The sequence below is a fragment of the Odocoileus virginianus genome, chromosome 27 (assembly GCF_023699985.2).
Source record: "Odocoileus virginianus isolate 20LAN1187 ecotype Illinois chromosome 27, Ovbor_1.2, whole genome shotgun sequence".
Lineage (NCBI taxonomy): Eukaryota > Metazoa > Chordata > Mammalia > Artiodactyla > Cervidae > Odocoileus > Odocoileus virginianus.
Genome location: NC_069700.1, coordinates 37110443 through 37136817, shown reverse-complemented (window position 1 = coordinate 37136817; position 26375 = coordinate 37110443). Strand labels below are relative to the sequence as shown.

At 39.4% G+C, this 26375-nt stretch overlaps 1 protein-coding gene across 22 annotated transcripts in view; it reads right to left on the bottom strand.

Moving 5' to 3' along the window:
* Nucleotides 1-3340: 3340 nt before the first annotated feature.
* Nucleotides 3341-26375, bottom strand: part of MLIP (muscular LMNA interacting protein) — a 299319-nt gene continuing 276284 nt past the window's right edge. For 18 of the 22 annotated variants that reach the window (XM_070456693.1, XM_070456691.1, XM_070456692.1 and 15 more), the window contains 2 exons: nucleotides 15966-16081; nucleotides 3341-5167 (listed from right to left, as the gene is read on the bottom strand). In XM_070456693.1, the coding sequence (XP_070312794.1) occupies nucleotides 16007-16081 (75 nt within the window). In that variant the 3' untranslated portion in view covers nucleotides 3341-5167; nucleotides 15966-16006. The remainder of the gene's footprint in view (nucleotides 5168-15965; nucleotides 16082-26375) is intronic. The other 4 variants (XM_070456688.1, XM_070456675.1, XM_070456696.1 and 1 more) reach the window with 2 other exon arrangements.

Below are 26375 nucleotides of genomic sequence, written 5' to 3'. Positions count from 1 at the left end.
AGCTAGGATACAAGCTGAAAGGACTGTTTAGTCAGCTGCAGATTTCCATTCATGTTTCCTATTAATTGTAGAGGTAAAGTACTTACTACTTAGGAGATGGCCTGACATGGCTTATTGGTAATAAGCCCCCCAAAATTATCTTATAAAACAAAAGGGACTCTGGGTTTCAGAGCTGATAGGCAACCTCAGCTTCATATATTCTGCTCCGTTTAAGTCTTCTAAAGGGAGCACACCTCTCATGCAGCCAGTCAATAGAAGCTGAAAAGTCTTCTGGGCATTTTTCAAAAAAAGTCAAGTGCATTTTTAATTAAACAGCACTTTTCGCTGTTTACCCCCATATTATTATCTACCACCGAGATAGAGTGAAAAAGCACAGGTCACCTTCACCATAGCTTATCATTCATTCATAACCACTATAGTTCAAGTCTAAGGTCAAATTTCTCCTATCCCCTTTGCTTTGTGGGTTGGTCCTGGAGCCTGAGTTCACAGCTGCATCAGAGATCTGAATATGGCAAGTTTTCTAAAAATAGGGTCCATAGAGTTAAGGGATCAGCCCCTCAGGGAAGTCAGATCAGAGCTTAGGATGTGGTTCAAGCTCAAGCTGTGATCTGAAGGGAGCCTGCTGATGAGGGAGAACATGACAGGGGAATGGTTTTCAGTCCATTCCTCATTGTTTTCCAACGTTTTGCCTCTATCAGTACTGCCACAAAGCATGCTTTCAGCTAAATATTGCACAGAGATTTCTTTCTTTCCGTTGGTTTGTATTCTTCACTGTTTTCATCTTAGACATTCTGCTCAGGGTCTGAGTCACCATCTGTACCCCTCTGGAAAATGTTATTTTTTTTAACATTATTTACTAAGCTTCCTCTGACTATTGTATAGTTTCATGTTTAAAAAATTTATTCTCAGATTCTTCACTTAAGGAAAGTCTCGACTCAGGTGCTGAAGGGATATTATTGAATAATTCCAAATAAATCCATTAGAAAACCTTTATGAGAAAAAAATTAAAGTGTGTTCATTAAAATAGAAAGTAAACAAAAAGTCTTTCTAGTCAAATATATTGAGAATAATATGTTCTAAAACATAAGGGAAATATAATTTTACAACAGACCACAAGAATATGTGGAAAGCCCCCAAAATGTAATATATATTTTAAACAAACTCAGTAATTAATTCCTAATTACTATTTGATTACTCTAAGGCCTCCAGACTTGCTCTAAGCAAAACAATCTTTCCTTCTTACAAAACAAATGATCTTCTCACACAGTTTATTTAATTTCTAACGGATAGTTTTTATCAAGTATGAAAATACAAGGCAGTAAAGTTAAGATTTTTGTTCCTAGACCTAATTGCAGAATTGTCTGCTTGCCTAATAAATAAGATTCTGAGGATTCCCCTTATTACTTAAGGTTTCCATGAACTCTTCCTTCCTATTTGTTACTTCAGAGACTACAAAAGGCAATATTCAAGGGACTTCCCATTTTTTCCAAATTGAAATTTCACAAGAAGATAAAGTCCTATTGGAAATACACCATGAGAAGTCCCAAAACAGAACAGATATATGTGTATGTATAACTGAACCACTTTTTTGTATACCTGAAACTAATGAAACACTGCAAATTAACTATACTCCAATATAAAATTAATTTTTTAAAAAGCCTCATCAAGAAATCAGGGTTGTAAAGGTTGACAGTCCAGCTTTAGAATGACTGCCCCAATTTACTCTGAGTTTAATTAACTGTGAGAACACATTCTACCTTGTGTCCTAGAAGCCACCCACCCATGCACAGCCAGGAGGATGAGCTCTGATCACCCATTGAAGTCACTGGTCCTATGATGGAGTCTTCACTGGCTCCTCCCCTCTAGCTCACTCCCTCACTCCTTTATCAGGGCTGCCTGTGATCACCTCCAAGATAAAGTCATCACACACTAAATACTTGCCTTTAATTCTACTCACCAGGGAGCCCAAACAAAGGCACAGCCCCAGTACCTGTCTGTTCCACACCTAGTCCATGTCTATCCCCACTACCTTCTTCCGTCCAAGCACCCACTGTGCTCCCAAGCTGCTCAGGGCACTGACACTATCACCAACCGACCTGAGAAGCACGCTCTTTCCCTGGTTCTCCCCACAATCAACTTGTCCCTCCTGTGCCCGCGCTCTCAGCTCTTTCCTGAGAACTGAACGGATTGGACAATGGCATTCCGATGCAGCTCACTTTGGTAGAAATAACACAGTAGCAAAAGCAAAAGGCCTGGTGCTAGGTTATCCATCACTACCTTGACCTCAGTCAAATAATCCTTCAGGTTCAAAGTCTTTTCATCAATGATATGAAGACAAAAATTTCTGAGGGACAACTGCACTGATTTAGAGGGTCCAGAAGTTCCTGAGAATTGGAAAATTTAGGATGGATAAGAGAACATGTTCAAACTTCCTCTCTTAAGCATTGCCTTTGATGATGGTAAAGCCTGAGTTTTCATAGTTCAGATCTTCAAGCACAGAGAAGTTGGAGACATAACAGCCCTAACACATTGTTGTGGTAATAAAAATGAGGACATACATTCAAAGGAATAGTAATGTGGAAGGATGTAGTCCAATTAAGCAGACCTAGTCTGATTATGCAGGCTTAAAATCAAATAACTCTAAAGCTCTGTGTATAGACATTCCAGAGAAATTCTCATAAAGGTACACAGGAGGTTACATGAAACAATTTACAATAAGTCCCATTCCTATAAACAAATTCCATTCTGAGAGTGTATTAATAAGTCCAGTGTATTTGTAAGTTCAACAAAGTTAGCCTAGATACCCAACTAATACAGTCGGCTGTATAGTACTGTATTGTAATAGGGTCATAACAGTTTTCATACAAAAATACATTAAAGACAAAAAATAAAACATTTTTAATCTTACAGTATAGTACCTTGAAAAGTACAATAGCACAGGACAGCAGCTGGTATGCAGGGCGTTGAGTGAATAGGTAAGAAGGCTTACTGACCGAAGGACGGAGAGGAGGTGGGAGACAGAACGGGAAGGGTCATCAGCAACAGGAGCCAGGATAAGCTGCAGTTTTGCTCACACCCGACGCCGATGGCCCAGGGTCTGGTTCCTTACTGGAACCAGATGCACATTCACATCTTCAAAAGTCCACAACTTGAAGGTTCGCATGTAGGGGACTTACTGGACATCATAACTGGCAGAGGGTAGAAAGAGGCACTCTGAGAGCTCACCCTGGAGCAGGTGGGTAGCTGAGGTGTTTACAGAGCAATCCACTAGGTATTTATAGAGCAAGGTTCATAGAGCTTAAAAACCACAGTGTGAAGTGGGAAAAAATGAAACAAAATATAAACTATAATATCATTTATGTTTATTAAATATATATGCAGCAAAAAAGAATGCACATCTTCAAAACATATATAGGTAAAGAATATATATCAAACACAAGAATGTGTACCTATAGCAAGAAAAGAGAAGATAGAAATCCTTAGAAAAGTTAATCAATCAATCACCCAAACAACAAGTACACAGGAGAGGGGTCTTGCCCAAACTTAAAAGAGCAATGAACTAGGGAGTGTGACTGACTCAACCTTTTGTTCTCAAAGTCAAAGATGAATGGACAAACAATTGAATAAATGGCTGTCTTAGAACCTGATTATCTGAGTGCTAATTCTGTCTTTAGCATTTACTAGCTTGATTTAACCTTTTGGAGACTCTTCTCACAAACATAAAATATGAATAATACTATTACCTGCCTCACAGGTGCATTGTGAAGGTAAAATCAAATTCGTGGTGCCAGAAACATGATCAGAACACAGTGACTACTAGAGACGATCAATAATCTAAAATGATGCCTCGCACAGTCTAGCAGGTAGAGAAGTAGTGTTTGGGGGAGAAAAAATGAGCAGAAAGCATTACTAAGGCCCCACTTCTCCTCACCCACTAATGGAGGAGATGATGAGGACTTTGTATCTCCAGGCACCAACTGGAAATACAGTTGGCACCTGGAAATACAGGATGTTTTTCTTCACTTCTGCTCCATCTTTATTGCTGCAATACAACAATGGAGCCATCCAAAATGGTGCCTGGAGGATGAGGAGGCGAACTGTTCTGTGGGCAACCCTCCTTGCTTTGCCCTGGGCAGGATGATGAGGGTGATGGAGCCATGGTCTGAGGGCACGGTGGCTCAGATAGAGCTGGCTCCAAGGAGAATGTGAGTTGTGCACAAGGGTACGTAGTGTCTACCAAGTCCTCTGCCACCAGGGGCTCGATGTCCAGAACCATGGTGGATTCTCCCTTGGTGTATTGCCCCAACTGGACAGACAAGACAAAGAGGACCACTTAGAGAAGGTGAGGACTGGATGCTGGGGGTGGCAGCTAGGAAAGAAAGGTAACACGGACAATATGGCGGGCACCGGGTATGCTGGGGGGGGGCGCTCCCGGGACTGTCCGCAACAGGGCGGTTTGCTCTTCGGTCTTGGCTGCTCGCAAGATGATGGGTACAAACTAACTCTGAAGAGTTATAAGAAGTCTTTGCAAGAATCACGTGGTGACAGTCAGAGAAACAGTGATGTAGGAAACAGTTCAGCAACATGACCTAAACTTGACTGTCTGCATGTCCCAGGAAGCACAGAACCCAAACAGGACAGGAAAACAGCATGTGTTTTGTGTAAATACCAGCTTTCACACCTTCAAGAGTTTCCCAATGAACCCCTGAAAGCGGGCAGGGACTCCTTTTCAAAAAGTTACTGTTTTTTTAATGTGCAAAAATAATTAAGCAGTAGGGAAATACAACCTGATTCAGATAGTAACGTACGCATAAAATAAAACTGGTGTTGAAAAATCATCACACCCATCCTTCTATTTCCCCATGTTTCTTTTTTATTTGCCTGCTAAACAGAGGGGCATGTTAGTATTGCTGTCAGCTTAATAGAAGGCATTCAAGGCTCTAACAGTGGCGGGAGAAACTGTAGGCAAATCTCTTCTAAGCGGGGTGTTAGTGATCACTGCCATGTTATATGCCTGCAGGGAACTTTCTTAGTTCCAGTGCAGTTCATAAGGAAAACACTAAGACTGAAAAAAGAGTGATAAAAGTTAAATCTAGCAAGTGATTAGCACCAGCGTTCCAAAAACTTCATCCCAGCCTGAGTGTTCACTTCTGCTCCATCTTCATTGCTGCAAAATAAGAGGAAACAGTAGTCAGGTTAATGGAGACAGAATTTTAAAAAGCAGGCCCACTCATATTCAGGTATGGCATTTCATATAAAAATGATTTGGAGTAGGAAGTTTCTGTTGTTTTCTCAGTAGTTGTTTTTTTTTATTGTTGTCGTTACACAATTAATGGCAGGATAAAGACACCCAGCGGTACCTTCAAATCAGACCCCGGTCTCTCCAGAGCTCAGCACAGCAGTTCTGACCTCCTGAAAGGGGTGCCAATGACTTTGAGGGGCTGGTGCCAACTTAAGGAATGGCCCTGCTATCCCACCCACAACTCCATCCTTCAATGACTTGGCTGCCGCCAACTTTTTCTTTAGTGTTAAATGCATCATTCCCTAAAATGTAGCCTCTAAATTACAGAGAAGGTAAAGTGAACTGGGATTGGATTTTCAAAATGGGACATTACAAAAGCAGGAGACAGCAAATGAGCCTCTTGCCTTTTTTTCCACATATTAATTCCATTGGCTTCCCAAGGCTGGTGGAGTAGAGGGGTGGTTCCACTGATTTCTTTATCCATCAATCTCTGTCTGATAAGATTACATGCTCTGGAGCAGATAAGGTAAACTTAACTGAGTGCAGATGAGTATTAGTAGATTATACCAGTCTCAGTTCAGTCCAGTCACTCAGTCATGTCCGACTCTGCGACCCCATGAATCGCAGCATGACAGGCCTCCCTGTCCATCAAAAACTCCCGGAGTCTGCTCAAACACATGTCCATTGAGTCGGTGATGCGATCCAACCATATCATCCTCTGTCCTCCCCTTCTCCTCCTGCCCCCAATCCCTCCCAGCATCAAGGTCTTTTCCAATGAGTCAACTCTTTGCATGAGGTGGCCAAAGTATTGGAGTTTCAGCTTCAGCATCAGTCCTTCCAATGAACACACAGGACTGATCTCCTTTAGGATGGACTGGTTGGATCTCCTTGCAGTCCAAGGGACTCTCAAGAGTCTTCTCCAACACCACTGTTCAAAAGCATCAATTTTTCAGCGCTCAGCTTTCTTCACAGTCCAACTCTCACATCCATACATGACCACTGGAAAAACCATAGCCTTGACCAGATGGACCTTTGTTGGCAAAGTAATGTCTCTGCTTTTTAATATGCTATTTAGGTTGGTCATAACTTTGCTTCCAAGGAGTAAGCGTCTTAATTTCATGGCTGCAGTCACCATCTGCAGTGATTTTGGAGCCCCCAAAAAATGAAGTCTGACACTGTTTCCACTGTCTCCCCATCTATTTCCCATGAGGTGATGGGACCAGATGCCATCATCTTAGTTTTCTGAATGTTGAGCTTTAAGCCAACTTTTTCACTCTCCTCCTTCACTTTTATCAAGAGGCTTTTTAGTTCGTCTTCACTTTCTGCCATAAGGGTGGTGTCATCTGCATATTTGAGGTTATTGATATTTCTCCCAGCAATTTTGATTCCAGAAAGAAGTATGAAAGGAAATATCAGAGAGGAGGGCAAAGGAGAAATTTAGTTCTAAAACTGTATTCTAATAGAGCAATGTGATGAAATGACATTGAAAGGAAATGACCATGACTATATATTTCCTGGTGCCCATGAATGGCTGTCAGCGGAGCATTCCACGAAGGCGAGTGGAGACTGAGGGAGGGCAGCTTCTCTTCTGCAGGCAACTCTCTGTCTTGTGTTTTGTTGATTGTTTTTTTTCTTTTTTTTTGGAGTATAGCCGATTTACAATGCCATGTTAGTTTCAGGTGTACAGCCAAGTGATTCAGTTATATTTTTATATGCATCTATTCTTATTTAGATTCTTTTCCCATATAGGCCATTATAGAATGCTGGGTATAGTTACCTGTGCTATACAGTAGGCCCTTATTAGTTATCTATTTTATACACAGTATTGTGTATATTTAAAAGCAGAGACATTACTTTGCCAACAAAGGTCCATCTGGTCAAGGCTATGGTTTTTCCAGTGGTCATGTATGGATGTGAGAGTTGGACTGTGAAGAAAGCTGAGTGCCGAAAAATTGATGCTTTCGAACTGTGGTGTTGGAGAAGACTCTTGAGAGTCCCTTGGACTGCAAGGAGATCCAACCAGTCCATCCTAAAGGAGATCAGTCCTGGGTGTTCATTGGAAGGACTGATGCTGAAGCTGAAACTCCAACACTTTGGCCACCTCATGCAAAGAGTTGACTCATTGGAAAAGACCCTGATGCTGGGAGGGATTGGGGGCAGAAGGAGAAGGGGACGACAGGATGAGATGGCTGGATGGCATCACTGACTCGATGGACATGAGTTTGAGTAATCTCCGGGAGTTGGTGTTGGATAGGGAGGCCTGTCATGCTGCGATTCATGGGGTCGCAAAGAGCTGGACATGACTGAGCAACTGAACTGAACTGTGTATCTATCATAGGAAAATGAATATAGTTCTCTGTGCTATCCAGTAGGACCTCGTTGATTATTTTATATATAGCAGTGTTTATGTCAATACCAACCTTCCAATTTATCCCTCCCTCTGTCCCATTTCCCCCCCGGTAACCATAAGCTTGTTTTCCACATCTGTGACTCTGTTTCTGTTTTACAAATGAGTTCAGTGTTTTTATTTGTTTGTTCTGTTGGTTGGTTTTTTGTCCTGAGCCAGACCAAGGGGTGAAGAAGCCACGGTCTGAGAGAGCTGTGGCGTGGAGCCGCTCCATAGGGGACCCAGGGGATGTGTGAGGCATGAAGGAAGCAGACAGGAAAACAACACAGCAAAGCCAAGTGGCTGAGCAGAACAGAGAAACAGGACATGTCCTGAGTCACAGAAGACAGCCTTCACTTGCCAGGTTAGGAGGAGGTGGAGAGCAAGTTGCTAAAACAAGAGGCAGCTGGACTCCTGCACTGATTTGTTCTAGCCACAGAAAATCAATAGTCATGAAGTAAATGAGTTCTGGTTTTCAACATTTCAATTCTCTGAAGTTTTAGAATGAAAGGAGAAACATGCCTGAATGACATCTCCTCCTATTTCCTTCTAACAAATACAAATGAGCATGTTTTTTATTTTCCTGAGAGTAGCAACGTTTGGTCAGCTTCCTGGGTAGCTCAGATGGTAAAGAATCCGCCTATAATGCAGGAGACCCTAGTTCGATTCCTAGGTCTGGAAGTTCCCCAGGAGAAGGGATAGGCTATCCACTCTAGTACTCTTGCCTGGAGAATCCCATGGACAGAGGAGCCTGGCGGGCTACAGTCCTTGGGGTCACAGAGAGCTGGACACGACTGAGCGACTAAGCAGAGCAGCGGCAACATTTGGTAGTTATTCTTACGAGATATCTAAAGAAATCATCATCTTTGACTAACTCTTATAAAGCGCTATGTATTTTACATACTAAGCACTTTACACACATGAATGTAAATCTTCACCATAATCCTTTGATCTAATTTTACAGAGAATGAGATTGAGGCTCTAAAAGATTAAACACCATGCCCAAGACTACAGTATTAGTAACTAAACACTTATTTGTCCAATGTTTCCATTTGTTTTTGTTGGTCATAGAGTCATTAGTCTGTTTCATCCATATTAAAGCATATAACATGTCTGACTTGTAAATGGTAAACTCTGCCCCCGGAAGAGTTTCAACAGAGGATTTAAGGATATACGGGATTATAACATTCAATTAAATGTTGGACAAAAGGCCCTCTCAATTCTCCTTCAAATGTAAGATGTTATAATTATAGAAATAGCTAGATCAGATAGCAGAGGACTAGGCATCTCATGCCCTGATGCCAGGCTGGGAAACTGAGCACCATTTCTCATCTCCTCCGAACCCAGTGAAAGGTCAAAGTAGTGCTTACCACTACATACAGCAGTTGGTTTGAAATGACATGATGTTATGACAGGTTGAGTCAAAATTCTATACCTTTCGTGACTTTTCTATTTTCTTTGCCAATCTCAATATAGGTAAGGAGCTGAATTACTCAGGAAAAACATATGTCTACATTTAAGAAATACGGAAATCATTGATAAAATAAATTATTATTTTCAGGCTAGTTCTCAGCAGTGAAGGCTATTACATCCTGCCACCTGCTGAACAACAAAGTTATTTTGGATAAGAAAGTATATACAAGAAAGACCATAAGATATTTAGAAAACTGCAATTTTGAAAGGAGTCACATTCCAAAATTGGCTTTGTTTAAAGTTAACTTTAGGTAATAAGTGATGCAGTGTTGTGAAACTTTAAGCCAGTGTGACAGAAAGCACTTTCTTAAAGAATGTGCTGGGTAAATTGATTTTTCCTTCCCTTTCAATATATAACCAACTCTGAACAATTTTATCTGTCAAATGAAAGAGAATGATCTACACATGTCTTCTTGTAAAGATGAAGCCAGACTTCAGGTATACAAAGCAAATTGTCATTTCCAGAAAATGTATCTAATAATTTATTAACAGTTACATATTAATTTTTTCTGAAAATCTTAAAATATATTTTGGACGTTTGCATAACTACTAAAGTTGGTGTAAAAATACAAGATCTAGTGTCAGAATTTATTGTCCATAAGACAGAAGTGACAAAATATCCAGCAGCTAAGGGCCTATGTAGATAGGATGGTAGGTGGAGAATGCAGGTCTAATGGATTCTAGGAAAGACAATGTTGAATTTGGAGTCAAAAAAATTTAATATCTGGTGACCTGAGCCCTGCATAGTTATTAACCCTGATTCTATTATTTTGTTTTGTTTATCTTGAAAAGCTAGTGCCCACAAGAAGGTCAGTCCTTCTACCTTCTGACTCTGCTCAGCCTTTTACCGTGATTCATTACAATATAAAACCCAACATGAATCTATTGAAATGACTTTGAAGGAAAAACCCCCAAGTTGTCACACCCTCACCTCTTCTATAGTGTTTACAACAGAGTCCCAAGAGAAGAAAACTCAACGAGACTAGTTTCTCTTTAGTGGCTACTTTAGAATCAGACTCTCAGATTCTGGTACTACTTCCTATCAGCCAGGTGTAAGGACAAATAAAAATGTTTAAGAGGCTTAATTACCCTTGCTGAAAGTAAAGGAAGACATTTCCCTCCCTTGTTCTTAGAGCATTTGTTTCAGAAAACTTGTCTCCTCTCTTGGAAATGGAGATAAATCCTTGTGAAACCTAGATGGGCTTCTTATCAGTTTTAAGACTCAGAAAAGGACTTGACAACTATCTCCTTTAAAGGTAAACATCCAAAGGAGATAGCAGGAGCCTTATCTCAGTTTCTCCTAGGTTCTCAGGAAGGATGGGAATCTAACTTTACTTGACACCTGGCTCAAAGTTGTAAAAATAGCTCGTGTCATAAAGATAGGAGAAGTTTCTTTTTCCTTTGTATAAAGTCAATGAACTAACACAGGTGGTCCCCCCAATTACCAGGTGATTTAGAATGAGCTAGACTTGACTTTTTTGTCAAGCTGACTACTTGACTATTTGTCAAGTCCTCTTATTTGAGGGTAAATCGAATTATTGTTTATCTTGAGAATATATATATAATGGATTAAACCTACTTGGCTATATGAAAGGTGAGATATCTTTTGTCTTTGTGATTTTTTGGTGCTTGTGATAGATATCACACTCTGGTTGAATGCTTAGTCAATAATAAAAGTGCTGTTTCTTCTCTACTACCTTTGTGAGGAGGACTCTTGGGTTGGTAAAAAATATTTATTTTAATTTTATTTCCTCAACACAGGCTGTAGGCTTTTAACACAGAAAGGTCATGTTGACAGGGTTCACTGCTGCAAATCTGCTGGTCAGAATATCTTTCTTTCTATTTTTCCTTGCCCACATGGATGCCTGGGCAAGGTAGGGATCTACTCAGGTATTCATATGAGGTGTCTTCATAAGATTGATTTACCCTGGACTTCCAACCAGTTGTCAATCAAAGCATATGAATCTTCTTTTCATCAGTAGTTATAAATATACAGATATCAAGTACTTCTATAAGGTTACAACCTTGAACACTGCAATCCAAGATTTATCAAAGCTTGATTTTGATAAATAATATTTATGGGAAATTGCTTGCAGGAACAGAGTGGGCCCATTCCTCTTGATAATTCCATTTTTACCCTTGAACCAAACAAAAAAATGAGAGTGGCTTCCATGGACAAGTAACTTATTTTTCTCTTTTCTGTGCTCTCATCTAGAGAATAAAAATAAAGGAATGAGACACTTGTCCCATAAAATTAGAACTTGAGACATCAATGGAGGTTCTGGAATTAAAAATAAAATGAACACAAAATCTTCTATACACCACAGGAGTAAATCAATCCTAGATGGTCACCTTGCCAGCAGAATTGTTATCTTGCCAACTCAAGTATTTATCAAAAATCTGCAAAGAGAAGGAATAAGAACACAGGAGAAGAATTTGCCTAGTATGTGTTTTATGAGCAAGTAGTGACTGATTAGCTCTTCAGTTGTGTTAATAACAAATGGATCTGAAAGGTCAGAACCAAATGCATATTTAATCATTTCTTGGAAATCAATTGACCCTTAAGTTAAAAATGAAATAGGCCTAGGACTGCATTTAGCAGGTGGAAGATTGGCAGGTCAGTTATATTCATTCTCAGCCTGACTTTCACATTTAAACTTGTAGACAGAGAAGTGAGCTATCTAAACTTGTTGTGGATCCGAGTTGCTGAATTCACCAGACATGAGGAATACAATCAGAAATGATGATGATGACTGCTAATGGAAATTAATTCTTTCTAAATAACTATAACAAGAAAGCATTTATCTCAGGCAGAGAGTCTGCTCTAAATTACTGCATTGGTGTCAACAATTGGTGGGAACGTAAATTGGTAAAGCCACTATGGAAAATAGTGTAAAGGTTCCTCAAAAAAACAAAAATAGAGTTGTCATAGGATCCAGTAATTCCACTCCTGGGCATATATAGCCAGACAAAACTAATTCAAAAATATACATGAGCTCCTATGTTCTTAGCTGCACTATTTACAATAGACAAGACATGGAAATAACCTAAATGTCCATCAACAGATGAGCCGATAAAAACGATGTGACGTGTGCATACACATATATATGTATACACACTACATATATATATATGTACACATATACATATATATGTACATACACACACACACACACATATATATATGTGGAATACTACTAAGCCATATAAAAGGATTAAATAACGTCATTTACGGCAACATGTGTGGACCTAGAGACTATCACACTAAGAGAAATAAGTCAGAAAGAGAAAGACATATACCATGTGATATCACTTATATGTGGAGTCTAAAATACAACACAAATGAACATATCTACAAAACAGAAATGGATATAGAGAACAGACTTGTGGTTGTGGGGGAAGTGGCAGAAAAAGGGAGAAAGATTGGGAGTTTGGGATGAGCAGATGCAAACTACTATATATAGGCTGGACAAACAGCAAAGTCCTACTGTATGGCACAGGGAACTACATTCAATATCCTTTGATAAATCATAATGGAAAAAAATATGAAAAAGAATGTACATATGTATAACTGAATCACATTGCTATAGAGCTTAACACAATACTGTGAATCAACTATACTTCAATAAAATTACTTAAAAAAAATTAATGTAAGCACACTCAAAAGAAAAAGAAATCTATGAAAATGACCTTCTTTGAAAACTGATCAGCCAGCTGATCACAATGTTTAAATCCATTATTTAGGGATCTCACCTTCTTCTTCCTCAGACACAACTTAGCAACTGAACAACAAAAGCCCATGGACTTAGTTCACATCAGATGTTATGCCCAGCCCCAGTCTAAGTATTTTCCAAACCTTGTGTAGAATGTCAAATGAAACAGAAAATATTAGGTTTTATTAACTCAGTAACAGTGAATCTCAATGTAGAACAAATCTCTCAAAAGTAATCTACCATAGATTACAGTATAGGCTAAACTTCTATGACAGTAGACAGGAAGAATTTGTGACCCAAATCTTTATTAATTCAAAGCATTCCCTAAAGCAACATTTCTTTTATGATTCTTTTGCTTTTACTTTCAAATTTTTGTTTCCAAGATTGACTTGATTGGCTTTTCCAGATGACAATGAAGCAGCTAGAATTTGAGGCTCTCAACTCCGGTTGTACATGTAAATCACTGGCAGAGATTTTAAACCTGCCTTTGCCCACCTCTAGAGATTTTTGATTCCATTTTCCTAGAAGGGAAGTGCACTCTTAGGGCTTTATAAAGTCCTGTGAGGGGACTTCCCTGGTGGTCCAGTAGTTAAGACTCTGTTCCCAGTGCAGGGGCCACAGATTAGACCCCTGGTTGGAGAACTAAGATTCCACAAGCCACTGGGCAAGGCTCAAAAAAAAGTCCCAGGAGATTTTAATGCTGAGCCAGAGCTAAGAACCACTGTCCCAGATGATCAGCTGAACTGTTTTGAGTTAGCTGTTTTTAAATGGACTTTATAAAGCATAGGACTTACAAAAATAATGATAAAATTAAATCACATTGCAGGCAGATTTGTTACTAGCTGAGCCACAAGGGGAGCCCTTTCAAATGGACTTTATAAAGTATAGGGCTTACAAAAATAAGGATGAAATTAAATCAAGTACATCTGAGGTTGTTTTTAACTGAATTCCTGAACTAATTTGAACAACTAGTGCCTACAAATAGCAGGATCAAGCAAAAGAAACAGCAATCTGGTAGTCCGAAAGGCAGGCTGCTGTCTTTAGGAAATGAGAGAAAACCAAGAGGGAAATTCTGAGGTTTGATCAAGGTCCTCCCATGAGTGTGTTTGCACTGGGCTGGTAACTAGCACACTTTACTCACTAGATCATATGGTCATAAGGTCAGAATTGCTTTATAAAAACGGGTAGTTTTCTTGTTTAGTGCTTTGAGGGTAAATAAATACCAAAACGAAGATTTGGGGAAAATGCACAGGTAAATATTACTGTTGATCACACAGAATAAGAAACTGTCAAAAGTTATTAAATCACTCTATATGTGCCAGTATAACTAAGTAAAATACAGCACACTGGATGCCTAAAATGGTAGCTTAATTATCAAAAACATTCTTTTTTTTTGAGTTTGATATATATTTATTTTTATTGAAATGTAGTTTGATTTACAATGTAATGTTCGTTTCTGGTATATAGCAAAGTGATTCAGTTATACATATAATATTAATATATTATATATAATATATATAACCCCTAATGGAAAAGAACCTGAAAAAGAATGTGTGTATGATATATACATATACTCTTTTCCATTATAGGTTGTTACAAGATACTGAATATAGTTCCCTGTGCTATACAGTAAGACCTTGTTCATCTATTTTATACACAGCAGTGTGTATCTATTAATCCCCACCTCTCAATTTATCTTCCTCTCTTTTTTCCCTTATTAATTTTGTGATTTTCTATATCGACGAGTATGTCTCTGTTTTGTAAATAAGTTCATTTGTATCATATTGTAGATATGATGTATCTACATATTGTAGATATGTATCACATACATATTCCATGTATGTGATATCATATGATCTTTAGATTATCAATAAATGGATACCCCTCAGCCCGTTTCCTCCTCTGTAAAATGGGAAAAGTAATACTCAACTTACGATGTTTTTTGAAGATTAAGTAAAACAATGCATCTAAAGTGCATAGCACGTTAACATATGGTAAACTCTCAATAAATTGGTAATTATAATCATTCTTAATGCTGGCATGTGTCCACAGAAACCAACAGGCTTCTGATAAGAAGAATTGCTAAAATCGTTCAGCAATATAACTTGGCTACATGTATCAAAATTTTCCCATATGTGCATACTCATTACACCAATAATCCTGGTTCTAAAAAAATCAGAGATATGGTCAAGGATACAAATCCATGCCTATTTATAGCATACTTTTATATTAATAACTAAAGTTATAGCAAAGGAACACATCAATACTGTATGTTAGAAATTTCAAAATTTGCATAAATTGGGATGTCAGTTTATGAAATATGCCCCAAATTGTGGAAAATATACTTTGGGGAAAAATTCAGATTTCATTTATAATTTTATTTGGTATTTTATTATTTTTATCTCTCTTTTGCATTATTGTATTATATATATATATTTAAACTTGGAGGCTACAAAATTGAGCATGACTAATTTGTAAGGGTATCTAGAATGAATGAATGAATTCACTTTTTACCTTCATAAAGACAAGTCCTTTAAAAAAGTACTTTTTTCCCTTACCTTTACTACTTTGCCTAAAGGGATATAGAAGAAAATATTGCTCAATTATTCTTGCTCGACAGAAAATTCAATTTTTAATACAATTTTTTCTTGCCCCTTTGGTATAGCATTTTTTAAAAATGAGAAAGGCCTTTTCATTTATTTTTCTCTGTCAGATCAAAATGTGAAAGTGGCTCAATATTTGAATGAAATTTAGAGCTATATTTGAGATGGCACACTTTTGCCTGCATGCTACCCGCCATATGCAAAATTCACTTGGGGGTTGGAAAACTGAACTACCAGAAGGTCCTGGGATTTCTGACTAGGAGACACTTATAAATATTATGGGACATTCACTGACCTTCTAGAAAAAGAAAACAACAATGGCTTCACATAATGAATCCAGAGAGAAAAATCATAAAAATAGATGAGATAGAAGTAGTTTGTGATCAAAGTGCTACATACATGGGCACCTCTAGTACCACCTTCCACATTGAGAAGCAAGAATTTACTCCTTAACTATCAGATGTTTTTGAACAACACAGAGTAGGCCAGTTCATTCTATCTTTAAAATAAAACAGATTTTATTAATTTTTAATAGAAGATTGACTTACTTCTACAATCCAATATTACATGGAGATGGATAAGCGGATGTTCAATTATATTCTACATTTACCTCTTTGGAATCAAGGGTTTCATGTTCCGGAATAGCCATCATTGGATGACTCAGCTTCACAGAAAAGACGCCCAGGATGTGATCAGAGATAGAGGTAAGGAGAGATAAAAGTTTAAATTTAAGTTGGCAGTTAAATGATGATGCAAGTATATTATTGCTGATCATAGTAGATTCTACCAAGTGTAAACATTAAGATTTGATTGTTAGTAAAAACAAAGGAAGATATTCTTAACATAGAAAAAATTTTTAGCAGATGGTGAATCCTTAGAGCCTAAAACCACATCTTATTTCTCTGCGTGTCCCACATACACTCTAACGGTGCTTGGCACACAGCATAGACAGTTATTAAATGTTTACTGAATGAATGAATGGTTAACATACACTGGCAGTTAAGGGAGAGAGGAAATGAAGTTAAATCTATTTTTTTCACAACGATCCTCAAATTGAAAAGCTCCAAAGCAAAAGAGACATATCATGCTCAGACCAGCAACGCAGATGCCTCTGCAGATAGTTAATGCCTATATGAAATGTAAAACATTGTGCATTATTGTAAACATAAAGAATCTCAAAACACAAGGGCTTCATAAACATTGCAGTATTACCAGATGCCACTATGATACATGATAATGCAGTTTGCAACATAGTGACACCTTAACAGAGGGAGGTTCTTTGGTTTTTATATGAATTTTTTTTATTATTGCATGGGTTTTCTGAGCACTATACATACCCTTAAACCTATTAGGAAAGAAAAAAGTCATAGATATGCAAGCAAAAAAGACAGGCAGACAGAATGAGGGACACAGGCAAGGGGAAGGCAATCATTTGCAACAAATCTGTTTACTCCCTTTATTTTTTAACCGTCTCTCCTCACTCCAGCTTTAAAGTAACCACAATACTTGATTTCCCAGAAATGCCCCAGTTTCTACTATGATCCTTGGCAAATCCCGGCTATGGAAATAATTGGCTGCCCTTTCCTCTCTTATCCTGATTTGGTCAGTGAACCATCAGATCAGTAACCAGCTCCTGATGCTCCAAGGCAATTCAGAAAGTCCCAGGAGTGCAGCCTTGGTCCCAGAAGGACATCACCAGTGGCTGCCAGGGAGGCCAAGGAAGTCCCATCTCCTTAAAGTTTCCTGAAGTTTCCCTCTATTCCAACCCATTTTCAAGAGTGGAGCCTGCTTTTATTTAAAGCTATAGCTTTATTAAATCCCACTCTGTCCCAACTGTAAGAAACGCTGGGTGTCATAACATCAGGGCTCCGAGAATCCTGAGACCATTGCTTTAAATGGAAGTGTGATCTGGCCCCAAACCAACTAGAGATCCAAACAGCTTTCTAAAAGTCAGCTGAAAGCACCTGCTCTCTCCTGCTGATCAGGGTCCCCTGAGATCCTAAACCTGGCTTAGGATCAGATGCTATGTACCCCTTCAAAACTCAAACCTAAGTCCTGGAGACAGCAAAATTTAAGCATACCTAGGCTAAGTGGTATGGTAATTATATGAATCATCAGAGTCTGTACAAATGCCAATCTCCATTCTCCTAAGCTACAATAGGATAAAGATCCTGAAATTTGAAAATGTTGTCCCAATAAAATATTCAACTGACATTGGAAAAGCAATTGAGTAATTATCAGATATCTATTTTACATTTTATTTTTTCAATATAGGTATTCATTTAAATCCTAAAATATATTTTAATTTGGAATTTCAAAAACTACGTATGAGCTATCTTAACCAACAAAAAATAACAGCAAACAACTGATTCTAATTAACTGGTAATCCCCAAATATTTGGCTTTGGAATGCTTTCTTCTATTTATGATCTTGGGACCCAGTAGGTTTGCTTTTTTATTATCCTCAATGTAACTAAAAACATACAAATTGTGGTATTGTTAATGGAGTAAGTCATAATAATTTACAGTTTCCTCACATGACAAATTCATTATATGTGTGTGTTTATATAGGCTTCCCTGGTGGCTCAAGTGGTAAAGAATCTGCCTGCAATGCAGGAGACCCGGGTTCGATCCCTGGGTCAGGAAGATCCCCTGGAGAAGGAAATGGCAACCCACTCCAATATTCTTGCCTGAAGAATCCCATGTACAGACGAGCCTGGCAGGGTACAGTCCATGGGACTGCAAAAAGTTGGACACGACTGAGCGACATCACTCACTCACTCATTTGCTTATATAGGGTTAAGAGCAATCTGGTAAGGTGAGCACTAATTTTACCCTGTTTCACAAATGAAACAAAAGCAGCAAGAGGTGGGATAATGACTTCTTCAAGGTCTGGAGCTAGTAAGTAACAGAGTCATGATTGGAGTCTGGGTGACAGTCTCTGGAGAGGGTGTTTTCAAAGCAGCGGAAAGTGGTAACACGCCACTGGGAAGATGCTTGGAGGTGGGGGTGGGGGCAGACAAACGAAGGGAGTAGGGTGTGTGCCATGTTGCCAAAGGGAAGGACAGGTGCTAAAGGCAAGAGTGTACAGTTCAGAGATCAGAAGCAGTTCAGAGTGTCTGGGGCAACGGGTGTCTCCATGCAAGAGATGCAAGACAGTGAAGCTTGGATGTCAGAAGAGGATTCTGGGCTTCATTCTCTAAAGAGTGAGAAGTCCTTGAATCTACAAGAGAGAAAGGGGCACATGCAATCAGATTGTCACGTCAAAAGACATCGTCCTGGCTAAAGAGCAGAATACAGATGGGGGAGGAGGGGTTGGAAGACTGGTGGGTAATCAGAGAGAAAGAGAATAAAGACAAAGGTTTAAATGAAAGCGGTACCTTAGAGAACAGAATGAAGTCAAGTTTCCCTGGGTGACGCTAGATCCCCCTACTCTCCAGGGTAAGTGAAGAAGTGTCGGGTCGACATGTTGAAATGTTGTTGATTAGGGAGGAAAAATCACAGAATGTTCCAGGGAAATACAGTAAGCCTCCTACATATGAACCTCCGAGTTGCGAACTTTCAAAGCCGGGACCAACTGTGCATGCGCTTGCACGTCCAGTCGTGTCAGGATGCTGCAGCGTGCCTCCCTCTCCTGCTGCTGACCCTGCATCTCTGCCATCTCCCACCTTCTCTACCCCCCCACCCGCCCCGGTCAGTAACTCTTCTAGCCCATTCACTCGATGCCAGCCCCTGTATCCCAGCTACTGTACTGTAGACTACTGTACTTTTCAAGGTATTGTATTGTAAGATTAAATAATGTTTTCTTTTTGTTTGTTTTTACTATTGGGTGAAAAGTATTATAAACCTATTACAGTACAGTACTATGTAGCCGATTGTGTTAGCTGGGTACCTCGTCTAGCTGTGTTGAACTTCAGAACAAACTGGACTCATGACCCGCTCTCTGAACAGAACTCTTTTGCATGTAGGGGACTCACTGTCCTGCTGAGGGGTATGTATGCTGAATACAGAGGTTTTGTAAACCATGAGAGCAGGAAATGTCACGTGAGGACAACAAACATGGAGGGACATCCTGTCACAGTCAGAATGAGAATGAGGACACAAACATTGAAATATATCCCATATATTAATAGATGGATGATGTGTTATCCAGGGAGTTAGTCGTTACAGGAGGACAGAGAGAGTCCTCCCAGCCTGTTTACTTGGTGGTGAATGTGCTGGAGAACAAATTACTATTTTGTCTCAAAAAAAAAAAAAAAAACCCTGAAAAGTTATTAGTTTTATCATCAGACCTTTATTCAACATAGACAGATCAATGAAATGGAAAGCTCTGGTGAAGTGAGACAAAACATCCTTTCATCCCAGATGGAAACTCCAGTCCCAGATATTGTATAACACTCACCAGACCTTTGCTCACTCCCCACTGGGGGCTAATCAACAAGCGGTATTTGAATGAAACCTTCGGTTGAGTTTTATTACACTCTTGATCACAGCTGCCACCACACAAGTATAAAGCCTTGTGGAGCGTTTGTCACCAGTGTGGGGCTTTTTCATAAATGTCACTGCATCTCCAGGGCTAACTTCTGTGACAAAGACAGATAAAAATCCCCTCCAAGCAACTGAAGAGACTCCAACAGCGAGAAGGAAAAAGAAACTATGCCAAATGTGGTGAAATCACTTAATTAAGTCTTAATCTACCTGAGGAATGACATCCAGAGCGCTAGCTTTTATGAAACAGCTCTCGCTCCTGCTCAAAGATGAAGCAGATTTTCTCACCTGCCAGAAATGACGAACCTGAGGAAGTGCGGCAAGAAATGTTCCCATTTTTAAATTGCCGAGGGTGCTAGACCTGCTTTTCAGAATTCACTCCTCGGGATTGCTTTTTAGCTGAACCGCATCCTCTTGTAAACTTCCTTCACGCTATTCATCTTCAGGAAGCTATCCCCCCTACTTCTGTCTCCTACTGAGATTTGTGAGCCACTCAAGCTAGAGTGTAAACCTAAGAACATCTCTCCAAAATAGACATGACAATTACCAAAGGGGCACCTACATAGAGCTCTTTGCTTTTTGAGTACAGTGTTGTCATGGTGAGACTGTGAGCTACTGGACACCGTGTCTATTCGACGTTATTCACCTTTAGGCTGACTGGACCTGGTACAGAGGCCACGCAGCAGAGACAAAGAGTGTGTGTTGAATAAATAAATTAGCAATGGCAGAGGGAAGGGATGAAACAGAGGAAAGAGTGTTTTCTGATTTGCAAAACTATAGAAATTCCGCATTGGTGAAGAATTGGAGTTGTTTACTACATTCCCCAAAGTCTTCTCGTTGGTAAGAAACTTTACAAACTAGGGATGCTAAAACCAGCTCTATGGGATGTGTGTGTTCTGCTTAAATCCCTCACGATTCTTCAGCTTAAGTCAGACAGAGGAAGACAAATATAATGTGATACCCCTTATATGTGGAATCTGAAAAAGTGATATAAATGAACTTATATACAAAATAGAAACAGACTCTCAGACACAGAAAACAAACATGTGCTTCCCAAAAGGGAAGGGTGGGAGGGAGTGATAAACTGGGAGTTTGGGGTAAACAGACACACACTACTGTACATAGAACAGATAGACAACAAAGACCTGCTGTATACACAGGGAGCCATGTTCAATATCTTGCCTATAATTAAACAAGTAATAACAGCCTGTGATTTAAAAGAATATATAGGTACACATACACGTGTGTGGTCAGTCCCATCAGCCGTGTCTGACTCTCAGTCGCCCCATGGACTGTAGCCCGCCAGGCTCCTCCTTGGGCTTCCCCCAGCAAGAATACTGGAGTGGGTTGCCATGCCCTCCTCCGGGAGACCTTCCTGACCCAGGGATCGGACACGCGCCCCCCTGTGTCTCCTGCATGACAGACAGATTCCTTACCCAGAGACCCCTGGGGGAGCCCATGTACATATATGAATAACTGAACCAGACTGCTGCACCTCTGAAACTAACACAGCATGGCAAAGTAACCATCCTTCAATTTTTAAAAAGGGAAAAAATAATTTAAAAAAGAACTGAATTTAGTCATCAGTCTCTGAGTCCACAGATTCCACGTCAGGTGTGTGTCTTTTCCTCTGGAATTGCTCCAGGGGCCGGCAACACTAGGCCTTCAGGCACCCTGATCTGCACAGCAGTGCCTTTGTTAGATGAAGCTAATCTCCAGGCCACACAGTGCCCACCGCTCCCACTGAGGGAAGCCAAGGATCAGAGATCACCTAGGATCGTGCTTATACCTAAAACTCTGGCTTACTTCACTCACCTAGGGGATCTGCCTGGCCAAATAAAACATTTGAGATTTTATTCCCTGATTCACAGCATATCCCAGCACTGAGGAGGCACCTGGTAAGTCCTATAAACTTCAGATTCTGACACAGCAGGTCTGAGGAGGGGCCTGCACATCTAATGGGTCTCAGGTGAGGCCAACAATGCCAGAGGTTGAGGAGCCAGACCCCAGAAAAGATCTGTGTATGAGTTGATGGAATCGATGTGTTTTTCAAATATTTATCTATTGACAACTGAAATGAGCTATATTCAAAGTTCTTAATTAAGTTACACAGAAGTTGGGTAATTAAATACTTTCCTACCAAGGATATTATTGAGTAAGTGTTCATGGGCCAGACACTTCGCTGGATGTTAGTGAATGAATAGACATTGTTCCTCCTCTTGGAGACTGCAGCGCAACGGGAGAAGCAGATATTAACTATATAATCAGGATTAAGTAGAAACAAACACAAAATAATGTGTTTGAAGGACAAGTTCATCTTGTTATGAGGGTTCATCACAGATAAATTGGATCTGGTCTAGAAGGAAGGAATCTCTTCCCAAGAGGCTGACATCGACATTGTAGATTCCACAGGATAATCCTACTAATAGCATAAGAGGGACAGAGTTCATATGGGGTGACTAGCTAAAAAGAAATTACTCACCACTGGGCTGATGGGAAAATAGGGAGAAATATCAGAATGGATGGACCAAATGAGTGAGAAAATCAGGAACCCAGGCTAGAGAAACACTGTGCAGGCATTTTGCCTGCGTCAGCTCCACTTCAGAAGCCAAATGGAAAATGCTCATTAAATAAATCAAGCCTGTTAAATAGGAATCTGTCTCATTGCCCAGAAAGACTACAAGCTGCTTGAGGACAGGGCTTATAATATGTTAGCACTAGCTGATTGATTTTACTGCTCAAGATTCTATGCTTGGTTGAAGGAACATGGATAGACCTAGAGATGATCATACTAAGCGAAGTAAGCCAGACAGAGAAACAAAAATATCATATCACTTATATGTGAAATCTTAAAAAAAATGATAGAAATGATTTATATACAAAACAGAAATGGATCCACAGACATAGAAAACAAATTTATGGTTACCAAAGGGAAAAGGGAGTGGGGAGGGATAAATTAGCACTATGGGATTAGAAGATACATTTCACTATATATGAAATAGATAAACAACAAGGACTTAAAGTACAGCACAGGAAATTATACTCAATATTTTACAATAATCTATAAGGGAAAAGAATCTGAAAATAATTTATATATATACATATATATACACATATGGCTGAATCATTTTGTTGTACACATGAAACTAACAAACTATTGTATAATAAATCAATTATACTTCCATTTTTAAAAAAAGGAAATTAGACTACATGCATTTAATGGGGAATACATGTAAATCCATGGCTAACTCATTTCAATGTATGACAAAAATCACTGCAATGTTGTAAAGTAATTAGCCTCCAACTAATAAAAATAAATGGAAAAAAATAAAATAAAATAAAAAAATAAAAAAATATGCCTGGGAAAAACTTAAATTTGTCTGGGACAAATCTGAGTTTGTACTTAATGAGAGCAGTTCATGATACAGGCTATGAGGATGCAGCTGTTCATGACAGTCAGAAATGTGCTACTCCTATCCATACTTCTTAAAGATTTCATCAGCATTAGCCTGGGATTTTTTTTTTTTAATTACCAAACAATTTCAGTAGCTTGAATATTTATTTTTAGAATTTAAAGGTATAGCATTGAATATTTCAGGCAATGCCCCAAAGTTTACACATTTGTCTATGCTACTAACTTCCGATGTAAATTGGGGAAAACCACTTTGTCTCTGGACCTCAGTTTTCTCAACTTTAAATTCTGGGTGCTAACTAAATGATTTCTAGTTCCTTCTCTCCTTGTATTATTGTGTTCACTGATAAATGCTGTCTCAGGACAAAAATAGAAAAAGAATTCTTCCTTTTTTGGAATCTCCTGCACTGAGCCACAACTGAGGCAGAAGTTATACCTACAATGATGGTAAAAATGACTTCCCTGTGGAATCCTACCTGGGATCCTTAATATCAGTTCTTAGCTGTGCCACTTGATCCGTGTGTAAAGTTTCATAAACACTATGAAATTTCACAGCATTCTTTCGTGCATTCACTTGAGTATCCTCATGTGAAAGTGAAAGTGTTAGTCGCTCACTCCTGTCTGACTCTTTGCAACCCCATGGACTGTAGCCCACCAGGCTCCTCTGTCCCTGGGATTTTCCAGGCAAGAATACTGGAGTAGATTGCCATTTCCTTCTCCAGGGAATCTTCCCAACCCAACCCAGGGATCCAACCTGGGTCTCCAGCATTGCAGGCAGAGTCTTTACTGTCTTAGCCACCAGGGAAGCCCAAATGCTGAGCTGGAATTCGGTATGTTAATTGTTTCATAAGCCTATAGGAAACTCACCATTAAGTGCTGATCATAGCATCATTATATGGGTATCTAAGGACCAGTAAGTCTAACACCAGTAAGAAAACAGGAATTTTTTGCTTTGATCTTTGTGATAGATCTTTGGAGATATTACTGAAGATTTCACAACTATACTATTTTTTTATTCTTGGCCTTCTCTCTTCAATCCCAGGAGACCCAGACTTGAAATGAGTTAGAATCCCCTTCTCCTCCAAAGACCACCTTCGAAAGGGCAGCAGGTGGTATTTTTTCCATCTGTGCATTCAGCCTACTTTGAAGATAAACACCACATCTCCATGTTTACTCACATTTTTCATCTAAAATTGCTTCTTTCTCAACTGAAAAACTACTCCCCAGAGGGGATTAACCACATTTGCTTTCTTCACTGCACAGCTCCCGGGTTGGAATGGAAATGAAGCAAAATCTACCTTCGAACAATATTTTAGGACTCAAGTTCTGGAACCTGAAATTGGAATTGACAAGGAAGCATATTTGCTGTTTTTTTACCTCCTCTATCCTTTAAGGGGCACAATTGCTTAGTACTACAGGCGAAGCACCCTTGCCCGCTGTTCTCAGTATCCCACACTCTAGCGCAACCATAAACCAAATGTCTCCTTCACAACAGATGATGTTAGTGGAATTTTTCTCCCCCTGTTCTCTCTCTTCTATAGACTAGAAGGGGTATTAGCCATTTTATTCCAATGTGACACACAATTCCTGGCCTGCCTTTGCCCACGCCAGCTATTCCTAAATTGTAACTAGCTATTCCCAAGTCACAAGGAATTTATCCCAGAACCCAGGAGTGTGTCAACAGATGTCAATTGGCATATCATAAAAATTTGGAAGTGGTTTTGACGAGGAAGAACAGGCATGACTGTGATGAGGTCAGTCTGTGCCCCCGTCCCCTCCAGAGGCCCTGACCTGACCCCTCTCTTCTTTCTCCTCACCCGACACTCCCAGCCGCCTCCTTGAGGGAGCTGATGCATGAATGGCTGGGAGGCAGATGAGCTGAGGACGCTAAGTCTACAGGTCAAGCCAAAGGCTACCTCCTGTGTGGTAACTGCCATTCCCACCTCCCTGAGCTTGGACTCTTTCTCCATCTCCACATCTCCCTGTTCAATCTTTCAGCTCACCTTTCAGGAATGATGTCAGCACCTCCTAACACTCATCACATCTGCTCTACGCCTTTGGGCTATCAGCACCCCCATGCTCCCTGCCCCACCAGCAGGCCCTCCCCAGCTCTCTCATCCTGCCAGGCCCTGCAACTTGGTAGCTGGCAGTCATTCCTGATTCCCACAGCCTTGCATCCTTGAGCCTTGTTATAATCTAAGATCTCCCCTCTAGAGATGCTGTCCTCTTTTACTCCCTGCTATGTTCCTGCTAGAACCACAACTTCATACTATGATAGTTCTCTATCTAAATATCAAATCATAAAATAGGCGGAGTATTTACTGGTTGCTAAGAAGCCCATGGAAAAATCTATGTTTAGTTATATTAGCAGGTTTCAGCCACTTCAAAGCCTGAATGAGATCTTTTGAAAGGCAGGGTAAAAATGCTACCAACTTTGTCGAAGATTTTTATCACCTACAATTTGATACAAAGTTAAAATGTCATATAAATACAAAAGTATAAAATATATTCTCAGCCAAACAAGGCCTCAGAATATTTGCCAAATAAAGACTTACCTTGAAACTTTCTTGCATCAAGGACTCAAGTGATAAACACAGAAGGAGGCAGCAAGAAATATAGAAAGGTAAAACACCCTGAATAAGCATATCATTGCCATTAAAAAGTCACAAAAGAACTATGGAAGAAAGAGAAAAATTATAACCACCACATGCCAGAAATAGATATCTAGAATTGAATGGTATCAACATGATGAAAGACAATGGAAGGAGCCAAGTGAACAAATAAAACATGGATATTGACAGGGGGGTATAAAAGCGAAGGTGAGTCTCAAGCCAAGGAAATCATAACAACAAAGTCGAATGGATAAATTCTAAACTAATAAATTAAATTCATGTCTTTTGGACGGAAAACTGGGAAGAAGAGACATAAAATTATAGTGATGAAAAATGTAAAATAATGACAGAATTAATGTCATGTAATGAGATAATTTCAGATACAAAGAGAAGTTTCTCATGTTAAAATAAAAAATCAGGAGGGAGAATATCCACTTAATAACAGAC